Source organism: Marmota flaviventris, chromosome 6, assembly GCF_047511675.1.
Source record: "Marmota flaviventris isolate mMarFla1 chromosome 6, mMarFla1.hap1, whole genome shotgun sequence".
Classification (NCBI taxonomy): Eukaryota; Metazoa; Chordata; class Mammalia; order Rodentia; family Sciuridae; genus Marmota; species Marmota flaviventris.
This window is the reverse complement of record NC_092503.1, coordinates 26,371,008-26,386,216: the sequence shown is the minus strand read 5'-3', so window position 1 is coordinate 26,386,216 and position 15,209 is coordinate 26,371,008. Positions and strand designations below refer to the sequence as shown.

General features: G+C 38.7%; 1 protein-coding gene across 3 annotated transcripts in view; it reads right to left on the bottom strand.

Annotated features, from left to right (window-relative positions):
- Positions 1-15,209, bottom strand: part of Nhsl1 (NHS like 1) — a 245,953-nt gene that overhangs the window by 53,351 nt on the left and 177,393 nt on the right. For all 3 annotated transcript variants that reach the window (XM_071612992.1, XM_027938508.2, XM_071612993.1), the window contains exon 2: positions 10,418-10,570. In XM_071612992.1, coding sequence (XP_071469093.1) covers positions 10,418-10,570 — 153 coding nt within the window. The remainder of the gene's footprint in view (positions 1-10,417; positions 10,571-15,209) is intronic.

Sequence of the window (15,209 nt, the reverse complement as noted above, 5' to 3'; positions counted from 1 at the left end):
TTGAGCTGGTAGTCCAAGTTATCAGTGTTAAATACACTTTGGGGGGTATGGCTAGGACCAGCATCAATGCAGAGTGAAATGATCTCACATTAAAGGGACCCCCACATACATACAACTCAAATATTCAAGAAATGAGAAGATGAAGAGAGAGTAGGTAGAATCAATGAGAAACCGAAGATGACATTCCAAGGCTCAATCAGGATTATCTATCCAAGGAAATTCAGTCTCGGTAGAAGTTCAGGGAAGTAGACCACATCCAGAATTAAAAAGCTAACCACATCACAGGCAACTCCAGAAGCTTTCTGATCAGGCAGAACAGATGTCACAGAAAAGCTATATTTCCATTTCCCACACAAGAATGCCTCGTTTGAAATTGGTGGGTTTCCTTGCTAGGGGAGGAATAAAAATGAGGATACTGCCTAATAATTATTTTAACATAATTCTAGGTGACTTCTCATTTCCTTCAACACAGCATATTCAGTAGAATAAAGGGATTAGTATGGGGAAAGTGGAGAGTCACAGAGAGAAAAACACTACTCATTGTGGTACTACTCATTGACTCAACAGTCAAGTTGGAAATGAATTTGCTGACTAATGTATTAACACATACTGGCAAGAAGAGTTTTTTCCCATGTCCTGATATTAAATACCAAAGACAATCTCATTTATGTAAAAGGGTTTTGGTTTTTTTAAGGCCATTTTGATTAACATTTACTTCTATGGTTAATTCCTATTAAAGAGGAGAAAATCTCCAAAAAGTCTTGGGAATTAAATATTAATACTTAAGCCACTGGATCAACTATTAGCTTTGGTTTTCATTGCATGCCATGGAAAATTTACTATTAAAATGTCATGAATCATGGCAGAAAGCTTGTTTTTAGCATTTCTTCTCTTCACACATCCAAATTAATGCAAGAAGACTTAGAGAACTAAATCTGACTTAAATGAAGGTGGAAGCTTTCTGGGGCCCATGATTAATGTGAGTGTGCTAACAGTTTGCAAGTTCCAGCTGAGCGCTACCACAGCATAGCCAAATTGCAGGCGATCTCATTTCACATTAGAATTGAAAAGCCCCATCACAGGCAGTGGAAGAGATTACCAAGGTCACTCAATATCAAATAGCCTGTGGATTCTATGCCAACACCAGAGACCTCAGCTGTATGGAGGGTGATAACAACCCTTATCCACAGGACCTTCAGTGTAGCATTTTTATGCTGCATTGAGTGAAACGCAGAGGCCACTCAAGTTACTTTATCAGGAGTTAAAATAGAATTGCTGAGACAGCAGACTGGCTATAGACACAAAAACAAAACAAAAAGCCTTTGTTTAAACAATCCACAGTGCTTTGTTAAGACCTGGCTCATTTGGATGACTGTCTTTGCTATTCTATCTTTTGTGTGTTGGTTACCATTTAAAAAAAAAAAAAAAAAGGCAAAAAGTCTCTTTACCTATCTAAGAAAGCAATAATTGTTCGTTTTCCTGTTGCTCCTGCACCTGACTTCCCTCTATGGCTTAACTACACAGGAGGAGAGCACTTCTTTCAAAACTTGGAGAAGTTTTGGTAAACCATCAAATACAACAGAAGTTAAATAGCCCTTTTGTTTATAATTTCCATTCTGTTAATCTCGTATTTTAGTCATTGCTCGTCTCTTTATTTCAACAGGGGATTTAATCTCTTGTTTCACTGGCTTGGGCAACCCTCCCTAGGGACAAAAATTCCAAGTCTAATGAATACCAAACATACAAAAAATAAAACCTTCAGTTATATTATCATTCATCTTTGAAAAGTCAGACTCATTAAATTCACAAGTCCTGCTCCAGAACCACACTAAATGAAGTCATGCTTTTTACCAAAGAACTAACAATAGAGTGGAGGCCACATTTCTCCAAATTCCCTAAGACGACAGAAGTATCAATCTCTGATCTTCTACGTTGCCCCCAATTTAGTGAACCGTCTTTCAACCACCCTTTCAAAGGTCACCAATGGCTGGCCACCTGAGGACAAATTCAACAACCTCTTTTACTGACTCTTCCCATCCTTAAGCATCAGGATGGCTGCTTTGTCCCAGATGACTTTCTTCTTCCCCAACGGCTCTCTTACCAACATCTCCTTCCCAGCCCCTAGGATAAAGGCCTCCGGGCTCAGTCCTCACTGCTCCGCCTCCTGCTCTCCCCATCCTCACTCTGTCCCTCCCACATTCCCACTGGCTACTTCTTAGCTTTGACTAAGATCTTTCTCCTGAGTTCTGGATGGCTTTTCCAAATGTCTTCAAAACTTCCACCAACACTAACACCTACATTCCTAGGCACTGGACTGTGCTGGGGCCACACAAGTGAAAAGGCAAGGTCCTTGCTCCCAAGGGCCTTGCTGTCACTCAGGGAGATAAGTCTGGAAATGCAATGCGTGGAGGATCACAGGCTGTTTAATAGAGGGCATGAGGTTCTGTAGGGCTGCGTATAGTAGGGCTGTGAGGGGAGCCCAGGAGCTTTGCAGGGATTCAGGCACCCACCCATAGGATAACCTGCAGAGCATGAGTTGGAGTTGACCAGGTCGGAAAGGCAGTGGTTCCGAAGGGAGAGGGAATGGTCTGGGACATACTATGGAGAGAAAAGGACAAGGCAAGCCAGCATTCCAGTTGAAGGACATCATTCTTACATGTGAAGGCACAAGGCAAGGAACACAAAGGGGGATTCCACAGGCAAGGCAAGACAAAGCAGGGGCCAGTTCACGAAGGTTCTCAGATGCTAAAAATCTTAGGTTTTAACCTGCTGGTGAAGGGGAGCTAGGAAAAAAATTTTAAACTAAGGCGAAGCATGATTAAGTTTATGTTTTCAAGACAACACCCAGGGGTGGGGTGAGGCTCAATAATATCACCCTCATCAACCTTGTACATAAGCTATTCATACATACATCTTATCTCTCTGCTAGCTCTGTGCTGCTGGAGGAAAGCTTCAAAATCATTGTCTTTGACTCCAGTGCAATATTCAGCCCAATGACTCACTTGCAATATATGCTCAGAAAATTTTTATGTCAACACAAACTTGATTTTAGACAACTCAGACTATCAGGCAGTCTATCTTTGTGTCAATAAACTTGATATACGTCACCCTTAAACAGTAAAGCATCAAGAGACCAATCAGAATTTTAGAGCTTAGAAGGGAACATGGAGTTCGTAAATTGTTTTCCAGAGAAGGAAGCCAAGTGTGAAGATGAGACGTAATCCTCAATGTCCCACAGCTGTCTATGAACAACAATGCGTTCCAAATTCTGGTCTCCTGCCCCAGCTTCTGAATACTTAATGACAACAGAATATAAGGCTGCTGTGGTTTAAGAAAATGAGACTATTATATTTCCTACCTCTGTTTGTTAGCTTTTCGAAATAATTTCCACTCTCCCCTCCTCAATGCTATGCCTACTTTTGTTTCAAATACAAAATGATTTAAAACAATAAACAAATGAGTGTAAGTAATTTAATGTTTCTTGCTTGTAAAAAAATTCACATAATGTTTCTTTAGCAAGTCATATATCACTCTCTCCTTTTATCTATGAATCCTATTGAAGTCTTCTTCAGGAAGTAATAAACTAGGTAAAGTGCAAACTCAGGGTAGATCATTGGTATATTATCTCCAATGCTTTTTATCTTTCTTTCCCTTGTAACCTGTGCCTCTTTTATTGTTTTAAAGTCCATTGAGGTACTAATGGCCCATTATAACCCTACAAATAAGCACCAAATGCCATTAAGATGAAACAATCACATAGGACATCACAAATGTTTCCTTTCCTTATTTCTTTTAGACTAATCTGAATGTTAATGAAATCAGGGATGAGTGAAGAGAAGATTTCAGGAGCAACTTTGAGGCTACTACCTCTAGGCAACAGTGAGCTAATCTGAATTTCCTAAATGAACCAGCTAAAGAAACCAGATCTGCCATGGACCATTAAATTCCCAGGGTGAGCTCTGTCTCAAGTGAATGTTCAGAAACTTGAGGGCAGCAGAAGCGGCACTAAAGAGACATGTGCCCTGAGGTCTGAGATGACAGTGGGCCAGCCAGGTACACACATCAGGAGTACTCACCTTCACTGGGCCCTGGTTTGCTTGTGAACAGAATGCAAAGGGAGACTGAGCAGAGTACTGACAGGGTCCTTCAAGCTCTCACATTCTAGGTGTCTTTGAGAGGCTGCTGGGAGCAGGGAAGGAGGCATCTTGCTCATGTGGGGAACTGAGAGTCAAATCTGCGACGGTCACAGTCTTCTCTGGTTATTCCTGTTCTGTTTCTTTCTCCCTCCTCCCCACAGTGAATAATGGGAAAATACCAACTCAATTATGATGGACATTTGGAAAAGAGAGCTGAGGTCTAACAACTACCTCTGCCTGTCATCATACTTAAATTAAGACGTACCTATCTTTCCATGTGGAAAAATAAGGGGATACTTTACATATGGAAACTCATTTTATTCCCATGAATAGAAATATTATGATCTTTATAGATATAGATAAAAAATAAATTCCTATTGTTGAAGAAATAATCTGAAAATTAACTAAAACTGAAATAATATACACCAAGTCTGTAACAGAAGCAGAATTGGAATCTTAACATGATCCAAGCACTTTTTTTGTGAAATTGGACTTTTCCTATTAGAAACAAGAACAGGAAGGTCCTAGTGTTTGGATCATGTTCTATTTTTTTTTTTTTTAATCTAGGAAAGAGTTATATAGAAGTTTGTATTACAATTATTTGTCAAGTTGTATATGTTTTATGTACTTATCTATGATAATGTCATGCTTTTTTTTTTTTAAACTCACAGAAAAGAAAAATATAAAGAATTCCATGTGATGGGCACAGGTGGACAGATGCTCACCTCGAGCCCATTGGAGGTGGTGGGCAGAGGCACCATTCTAGGAGAGGGAGAGCTCTCAATCAATGTCCACAAGCCATATCTGTAAAGGAAGCTAGCTGTTGGACAGCCCTTGAAAAGTACCACAGGACCTCTGGAGTGAGAATCTAGTGAAAGACTTTGCTATATCAGGGGCCATGTGGACAAGGCAGAAAGATACCCACAACTCCTCACCAAATCCAGAGAGAAGCCCACCAGCTCTCCCAAGGAGAACTTATTTGTCTAGGTCAATGGGAAGAGACACCTTTGTAACAATGCAAAGTCAATGCAGTCACCCCCTCAAGGAAGGTGTCAGGAACTGTCAGAAACTTGGTTGAACTGGAAACCCAGGCCAGGATTTTAAGAAAGGTCTTTGGTTCTTTAACATTGAACTGGTTGGCACGTGTACACACACAGCGGCTTGAATCATTGGCATAAGCAATCACTTTTCACGCTGTAAATCTTCAATTCCTTTCCTTCTGGATATGATAAACATAACCCCCTGACTTTAAATGAACACAGTCCAAATTCACACTCCTCCCCACATTTTCACTTCTAATTCTAGAGTCTCAGAGCATGCTGACCTGCTAAAATGTGTTTCTTCAGGAAAGAGCTGTGAGAAGAGAACATTTCTGCTACCAACAACAGATGTTCTGTGAACGAATTCAGGCAGGAGTGTATACAGACACAGTGCCTAAACTGTCTGTTAAGCACACTGTGAGAAATTGTTTCTCTCTCTTTCTCTCTCAAGTTGGGCTTTTTGAGGATGGAGACTTAAAAATGATGTCTTTATCTCAGCCTTTACTATGCTTAGAATTGTCAAATGAGGCCCAGAAACTATAACGAAACAATCACCAAATCTTTCATTGAGCCCATACCTAGTTCTTGATTCTCTTTTCCACTTAATTGGGGTTATCTCAGTAAAGCTAAAAGGTGTACAAATAAATACCTAGATAGAAAAGATTATTTATCATCATTAGTATCTCCAAGAAAGTTCAGGAAGAGTTCAATTATGGAGATAATAGGATAGATTTCCTCAGGAAATTTATTAAGATGCTGAATTAATTCTTCATGGATGATAGGATCCATCTCCAGAAATAAACTCTTCATTAAGAGCCAGATGTCTTGTTGAACCAAATAGCAAAATACTGTTTTTAATCAACACTCCTCCCCACACTTAAATTCTAATTCTTCATTAGAAGTAAATCATTACCTAAAATCTCTAACAAATCAACAAAGCCAAGACACTGCATCTAAGAGCATGACCTTCAAATTTTATCAAGTTCTCCAGAAACGTTCAACAACAAACACAAAAGATCACTGTTACATTTGGAGGATGGTGAAGGAGAGAACCACCTCATGCCATATTACACATCTGTGAAGACCATCATCTCTGCGTATGTGGGTGGGTGAATAAGGAGGGGAGTAGGGTCTCCCAGTGCTTTTCCAGTTCTCCCTCTATCCCCATGTTTCAGGCATACCTCCTTACATCACTGCTGTTTATGCAAGATAGCAGGCTCAGCCCTTTAAAGCTGAGAAACTTTATCAGTCCATTTTAAAACTCCTTATAGAGCACAAAATTGATACTCAAATACCGATTAAATTGTTGTGTCTATTATCTGCCTACAGGTATTAACTTAGTTTTTTTCAAAAAACATTTTCCAGCAAATCTGTGCCTTCTTCAGTCACTCAATTGACTACTATGACTACTATGTATTTCCATATTACTTTAAGAAGTATATCTTACTTAAAAAAAAAAAAAAAGAGAGAAGTGTATGCTTACATTTAGTTATTAATTAGTACTCACTGTACCGTTTCCCTGTGCATTTTGTGGTCCTTAAGATTAGAGCCTGGTTTCCCATAAAAACTGACAGAATAATTTACATAACAAACATTTAATGAAAAAGTCCCCAGCTGTTCAACATTAAAGAATGCTATTCCTTCCTTAAAATTATGGGCAAGGGCTGGACATGGTGGCTCATGCCTGTAATCACAGTGGCTCTGGAGGCTGAGGCAGGAGGTTTACAAGTTCAAAGCCAACCTCAGCAACTTAGCGAGGCCCTAAACAACTTAGTATGACCTTGTCTCAAAATAAAAAATAAAAACAGAATAGGGATGCATGACTCAGTTGGTTAAATGTCTCTGAGTTCAATCCTTGGTATCCCCCAACCCCCTAAAAAAAATTATGGGAAAGATAACAGTGATGAATAAATAGATTATATACAGGGCATACTTAGCTACGTTCTATATTTTTAAGTAAAGAACACTGAGGTTGAATTAACTTAGACTGATAACCTATATAACATCAAGCTTTAACATTACACATATTCAAGAATGTTCAGGAACTGTTTTTTGAGGTTTTTTTCCCCTTCACTGGTAACGGGGCAACAGACACTCTGAACTCTCATTGTGTTTATTTCAGGTTGTTAGGATAATACTGGGGAAGTGGTCCATGGAGTTCTGCACATGTGATTGAACATATTTAAAAATAAATAATGAAGAACAAAAGAACTCAGAGGTTCTTTCTCATTTCATCTGTCCCAATTACTGTTGGTAAAATTATTTAACCTCCAAGGAGGTTCCAATTCAGACTTTAAAAGTTGAATTCCAAAAAGCAACTCAGGAGGTTGAGGTAGGAGAATCATGAGTTCAAGCCCAGCATGACAACTTAGTGAGACCATGTCTCAAAAAAATAAAAATAAAAAGGGCTGGGGATGTAGCTTAGAGGTAGAGTGCTATTGAATTTCATCCCTGAGAGAGAGAGAGAGAGAGAGAGAGAGAGAGAGAGAGAGAAATTGAGTTAAGAATTTTCTAAAGTTATTTAATTAATAGAATATCTCTTTGATGAACACTTTTAGGACACTAAAACAATTACATAAGCATTTATCTTTTCAAAAGAAAATTCAAGGGCTGGGATTTTGGCTCAGTGGTAGAGTGCTTGTCTCTCATGTGTAAGGGAGGCCCTGGGTTCTATTCTCAGCAATACATAAAAAATAAAACAAAATAAAGGTATTGTGTCATCTACAACTAAAAAAAAATTTTAAATAAAATTCAAGTTTAGGTAAAACCAGTAGTGATATTTCACATGGAAACACACTTAAAAGAACACTAAAGCAGAAAAATTTCTGTATACAGATGTTTAATCTTCTAAGGGGAAAAAAAAAGAATCTTGATCTGGAAATTGAAAATGCATGAACCAAGCAGTGAAGCACAATTTCCTGGAGAGTGATCAAAAAGCAGTTGAGTCTGAATATTCAAACTCACACATACCTTCACGCATGCGTTTTCTACAAGCCAGTCCATGCAGTGCTCTGCTGCTCAGGATCTGGGCAGAGAATTATCAACAAGGCATTGCCTCGGGGGTTTGTCCTGGGAACAGTGCCATTTAACATTCTTATTAATTATTTGGTGGGGGAAGGTGAGCTGTAAATAGAGAAGTTTCTTGCTGATATTTATAAAGGATAAATAGTTGGGAACTGAAGGGATCTTGAACAAATTTTGGTTAGATTTAGGTACATAAGGCAATTGATACCATGAAGGCAAAGAAGTTCTATGTACCACTCCAAGGTCATACAAGTGGGCTGAACTGATGCCACTGTTTTCATGTAAGCTCAACACACAGATTACTCGGCTTAAATGAAAAGGGGATGCCAATAATGCCCTCACTTCTGCATCGACCAATGCTAAAACTGCAGGCTGCAAGCTATTATTGGAAGATACGTGAGACAAGCTGTCATAAAATACTAATGGAAGAAAAACAGGTGTGGTCCAAAATGTTTGTTTAGTTCTGCTCAGAACACCAAATCCATGGTGACTCTTGATAACTGTTTCACTTTTATCCAAGCAGATATGATCTGTTTTCTTCAATTTCCATTTAGCAAAATTTGGCACATATCCTGTGTCTTTCACTGTAGATACAAATATACAGTCCTTGAGAGCTGGAATTGCAACTTTGCATTCTACATTTCTGCCAGAAAAACAGATTTCCAACCCAGAGTTGTTAAAGGTGGTTTAGTGTATCAGCAATAAATATGAATGACTTCTATAGCCTCAGACTGTCCTAAGTTTAAATCCTGGTTCTACAGCTAACTTCAAGGACTTGGGGAAGTTTCTAATCTTTGTGTCTCTGTTTCATCTGGGTGTAGTAAAAAAAAGTAGTAGGATTAATGAGAGGATTAAGTGGGATAATAAATGCAATGAGCATAGAACAATACCTGGCATTATAATTGTTTAATAACAGTGGTAGTTATTAAAGAATGAATAATTTGCTGGGTGCAGTGGTGCATGCCTGTAATCCCAGCAACTTGGAGGCTGAGGCAAGAGGATCAGGATCACAAATTCAAGGCCAGTCTGGGTAATTCAAATAGAAAATCAAAAAGGCTACATATGTAGCTTGGTATTAAAGCCTCCCAGTACTACATTCAATCCCTAGAACCACAAAAAGAAAAAAAAATATCATTTAGTAAATGACTGATATACCAAACTGATAACGTCTGCACTTCGCTTCATTTGTTCAAATTCTTTCTTTTTTTTTTAAATTGATAAATAAAATGTGTGTACATGTTAAAAAAAATAAAATAAAATAAATGACTGATATATAAGTAAATATTCTTGAGTCGTCCGTGTGCTACATTTTCCCTGAAACAATAACAAAGTTTCTCCCAGATTTAAGTCTTTCACCTTGGATAGAATTCAAGATGCCCTGTTTAATTAAATTTCAGACAAATGAATACTTCTTTTTTATACTTATGTCCCAAATATTGCATGGTAGAACAAATCTGTAGGAGAACCCGGTAGGATAAGAACTTTGGCCTGTTATTTTATAGAGTCTCTCAAGTTTATAAGAAGTTCCTTTCCTCTTTGAAGAACTACCTCCCTTCCTCATCTCTGGAATTCCCTCCTGACCACCATAGCAACACTTTTCAACATCAACAATAAGTTAAAGTAAAAGTGAGTTTTATACTAGCTATAAGTATGTACTTTCCTCATCTCCTGACCACAGTGTATCTTGCCCATCTGCTTTTGCTCTAAGGCCTAGAATCAGAGACAAGGCTTAGTTAGAGAAGCCCAGTTGGTATCACCCAAGTTCTAATAAATCAAACAATTAGCCCTGCTTAGAGTCTATGGAAAGATCTCCTTTCTAACTAACTTGAACTAAACAAAACAAACCATTAAAATGTGCTGCTTAAACACATATTTGCTAAAATTTGTTGATGGTTTTTTAAAGGCAGTGGCAAAATTTCCCAAGTCAGTAGGGGTTTATTTGGATTAGATTAGTGCTGGTAGTTTAAACATGATAAACAGTTTTTTAAGCAGGAGTGGGTCCTTTGAAGATAGATTTGCATATCTATAAACAGGCAAGTTTCTCCAGGTACCAGAACATATTTTTGGCATGTATTGGATTGTATTCATGAAGATAAGGCATATTATTACACATTCGGTGTAAACAGATCTTATTTCACAGATAAATAGTAATTAAATTCATACTCTCAATTCTAACAGTAATTCAAGAATAACAAGCTCAGAAAAATGCTATCTTACCCCTCAATACTGATTTGAGGTTGAGCTTGGCTTGGCGGTGTAGGTCTTCAACACAAGGGGGTCTTGTGGTGGGAAGGAACACATTCTCCTGCTGGTGCCATGGAGCAGTGTAGTGGACTGTCCATCGACTCTCCTCATCTAGGTTGGAAACCGCTACATAAAGGAAGACAGAAAAAGTCAGGTGTTAAGTTAAGCTTCATTGGTCCCAAACTTATTACACTAAGATAAGCTTTTGCCAGGCATGGTGGCACATGCCTGTAATCCCAGTGGCTTGGGAGGCTGAGGCAAGAGGATTTCAAGTTCAAGGCCAGCCTCAGCAACTTAGTGAGGCCCTAGGCAACTTAGTGACCCCATCTCTAAATAAAATATAAAAAGGGCTGGAGTCATGGCTCAGTGGTTAAGCACCCCTAGGTTCAATCCCTGGAACCAGAAAAAGAGAGGAGGAAGGGAGAGCAGGTGGTTTTGGTTTCTACTATACAGCTAAGGAACAGCAAGGAGAAACAGAGCAAAATGTGACTGAGATCGAGACTGCAGAAGTCTTGCCCCTGTGCTCTGCTGGTAAAGAAAAGACTGACACCGCCCATCCTGCACACAATGCTTTCATAGAATAATTGTGTGCACAGTTGATTGTTCCCTAGCAATTCAGGTCCTCCTTTTACTCCATGTTAGACCAAAATGAATGACAACATTGTCAGAGGTCTCAATTTCCTACTTAACTCCACCACAACAAACATGAGTTATTCAATTGTATAATGCTACTGCATCATTAAATTAGATTGTCCTGACAGAAACAAATTTCATACCAGGAGGTTAAGACCAAATCTTTCCCATCCATAGCATTATTTTAAAACATCACTGTTATAAACTCAATTCTCTTAAAGATTTGCATAAACATTCAATTTAATACATTTAAGTGGCATATCTAATAGACATGGGAATCCATTTGTGCTATAAATTTTTCCTCTTATTTCTTGCTTTCACGGAATGCTTTCATATTAAAAATTTTTTAAAAATTACAGTGCAGTTGACTTTTTCCAACACAATTCAATTTAATATTCCCAACACAAAAAAAGTCCAAAACACTAGAGGAGAAAATAACAGGTATCCAGAGACCAGGATAAATCTCTAAAATAATTTTCCTTTAATTCCCCTAGGGCTTGGGACTTCCTTGTTTCAATATAACCTAAGCTGGAGTACAAGTAAAGCCCTAAATGAAGCTAACAGCACACAAACAAATTTATTAGCAGACAGGCATATTGTTTTAACTTGATGTTAAATACTTTCTGTATATCCACCACATGACTCAGGCACAGGAGAAAATAGAGGAAAAAAAATAGAGAAAGCCCCTGTACTGCAGCATTTGCTGATGGTGATAGGTCGAACTCCTGTAAAGCCAGCAGACACTGGACTTATGAGTCAGAGACAAGTCTTCCCTGACTCTTGCCTGCGGTTCCCACTGCAAATACCCTTTTCTACTACATAACATGTACCAGAAACTAGATCAAGTAACAGATTCTCACAGTAAAGTGAAAAGGCATGCATGGACTATTACATCTATTTGAACATATAAAATTTTCCACAAACCATAATATATAAACTTAATATAACATATAATAATATAAACATAATATATAAATAAGCACAATTATTCTGGACTATAATAAAACTCAAATGAATTAATTATGTAAAGATCTTACTTCACAAAACAACTCATGTAAAGAATGGTTGCGACCGGAACAATGAATGTCATTCTGAAGTAGCCCTTAACTTCAGTGTCACCACCAAGAAGGAATTGTGCCTTCCTCAGACCCAGGAAACTTCAGCCACAGTTCAGGTGGGACCCCATACACCATCTTTCCTATAGCTACTAAATAATAAAATCAGGTGGGTCTGAAAAGAATGATTCATTCTTTCTTTCTTTTTGGGGGGTACTGGGGAATGACTCAGAGGCACTCGACCACTGAGCCACATCCTCAGTTCTATTTTGTATTTTATTAGAGACAGGGTCTCTCTGAGTTGCTTATAGCCTTGCTAAATTGCTGAGGTGCCTCTGCCACCTGAGCTGCTGGGATTACTGGTGTTTGCCACCACACCCAGCCATTATTCTTCTTTTATAGGATTCTACTTTCTTCATAAATTGCAAAGTAGGTGATTGACATTGAGAACTAGACATCAAGTTAAAACAATATGCCTGTCTGCTTTCTGCTTATACAGTTTGATGAAAATAGTATATAAATTAGTAAATATTTCATGAAATCTGATTGAACAATGTTTTGCATGGTCCATATAACCATCAGTCTTTTTTTTTTTTTTTAAAGAGAGAGTGAGAGAGATAGAGGTAGAGAGAGAGAGAATTTTTTAATATTTATTTTTTAGTATTTGGCGGACACAACATCTTTGTTTGTATGTGGTGCTGAGGATCGAACCCGGGCCGCACGCATGCCAGGCGAGCGCGCTACCGCTTGAGCCACATCCCAGCCCCTAACCATCAGTCTTAATACCCAAAACCCACAAAGACCTGACTTCATTCTCATGTACATTACAGAAAGTTTAGCACAATGCCAAACTGGTTGTAGGTCCCCCAAATTATATCCAGAGTCCATTACAATGTTTTGTGCTAATGTCCACTTATTTTTTTAAAGGTTTAACTGCAATACTTCATAGCTGGAAGACATGGAAATTTTGCCAATTATAAATCAAATCCAAATAATGGCATCTGAGTCCGTGTAATCGCACCATCAGCCCTAATGCACAGCTACCAACTGGCTCCTCTGAAAGAGCAGTTGTCTCTTGGCTGGTGCACCTCCCTCTTGCCAGAGCAGATTGTTATCAGTCCTTCCAAAGACAGCCTTGGGGCAAGACACACAGAAAATGAGCCCAGTGTGCTGTTCTTTGTTGCTTTCTCCAGAGCTTCTCTTACCAGTTCCCGGACCCATGCACATTTATCTAGTTTCCAAAAACTATATTAAATTGAAATAAACCCATAACCAGGTAAAAACAAGACTGTGTGGTTGTAAAATTTACATTTTCAAAAGGCACCTGGCTTAACGAAATTTAAACAAAAAGCAAGGACAAAAGCTCTGTACTTTACACAAGCACTCATCAGTCTAGACAGTTTGTTCTTGAGCTTGTAAATGCATAATAGAGAGTGACAGGGAGCTTTAGAGGATCATTCCCACCAAAAGTATGTGACACATTACACAGAGGATCCCTTACGTCAGCTGCTCATCCAGCCACAGAATCAAAAATCAGACACCGAATACCAAAGAAAGTAAATACAAAGATTTTTCCCTTTTTTAAAGGAATGCTTTTGAGAAGTACAAAAGAAATGGAGTCACTTAAAATTCCAATCATAAATGCAATCCTAGAGTTACAACAGTCTGAGCTATTTGAACAACTTGGTATGGAGTAACTTATACCAGTTACACTGTTTCCCATTCTGATTCCTGTCACTCAAAAGGACGAAGGAGCACACAAAACACAAAAGCACACACACACAATAGATAGTGGCGAAAAAGAATTACTTACTTTTTTTCTTAAAAAGTTTAATGAAAGACTTAATCTTTGCATTAATGAACACCACCATTTCCAGGCGCCTACATAAGGTTTAGAAATTTAAGTCACATTAAAAGCTCAGTCCGGCAGGCAGGTGGCAAGCTGCACTCTTCTGCTCTAGATTCTAACTTTCTTCCTCCAAGGTCTCTCATCCAACTGCCCGGGGTGTTGTAACTCTGAGGTTGAGTTTATTGTTAAGCAGTTACAAACCATTAATAGTCCTTGAACCTGAAAAACTCCCAGTGAAACCTAATCTTTAAGGCTGGGAGCAGCCAGTGACAACAGGCTGGGAAAGAGAAAGCCAATCACGGATCTTATTTGCATGATAGCCACATCAGGCTTTCTGCCTGGGCGCTCATTCATTCCATTTCCTCTCCACACATCAGAAGTTTCTCCTCCCTGGAGTCCACAAAAACACTACAGATTTTCCTCTACGGAAGTCAAGATGAAACAAATCATGTCCCCAATTTTACTAGGCCACTACGAACAACCCAGATCTTTCTACAGGAGTGATTCCACGACGATGATTCTTTGACTCTCCAGTTAATTCTGGGTGTATAGGATTTAAACAGATACAGGGAAATAAAAGAACCAAACTATTGTTTCCTTACCACGCCCCTAGGCTCTGTCCCTCTTACCAAAGGAACATTCAGAAGCAGAAAAACTTTAGAATCACCAAGGAGCTACAAAAGACAGCTTGGTTGCATTTTTATGCAAATGAAGATGCCCCTTCTTCTCACCCTTCTTGGCCAGGGATTGAGAATCAGTATAGCCTTTCCAAAGTGCAATCTTATTTGCAGCTAGTTGAAACAACTCTAAGAGGGTGGAGGGTGGGGCTTATAACCTTCTAACTCCAAGGGAGAAATTAGATGAAGTATCTTAAAAATGTCCAGCTCTTCTTTAAGTATAATTATCACCTAAGCACCTAGTTTTCACAGTTCTATAACCACTCCTCCTCTTGGTAGCAGTTGCAAACAAGCCTGGTGGTTTGGGTTACTCTTTAACCTGAATATATTGAATTCTGGTTCTTCTGCCCATTTGCTGTCAATCACAGAGAACTAGGGAAACAAACAGGGGGAGGAATCGGAATTGGGAGATAGGTAGGCGTTTGAGAAATATTCCAAGAGGAAAGGGATAGCAACAAAAAGGAGAACGATATTGATTATGAAATAAGAAACAATGGAAAAAATCCTCCTCATATACCCCAGCAAAAGTTTTGAAACAATTTAGCTCACTT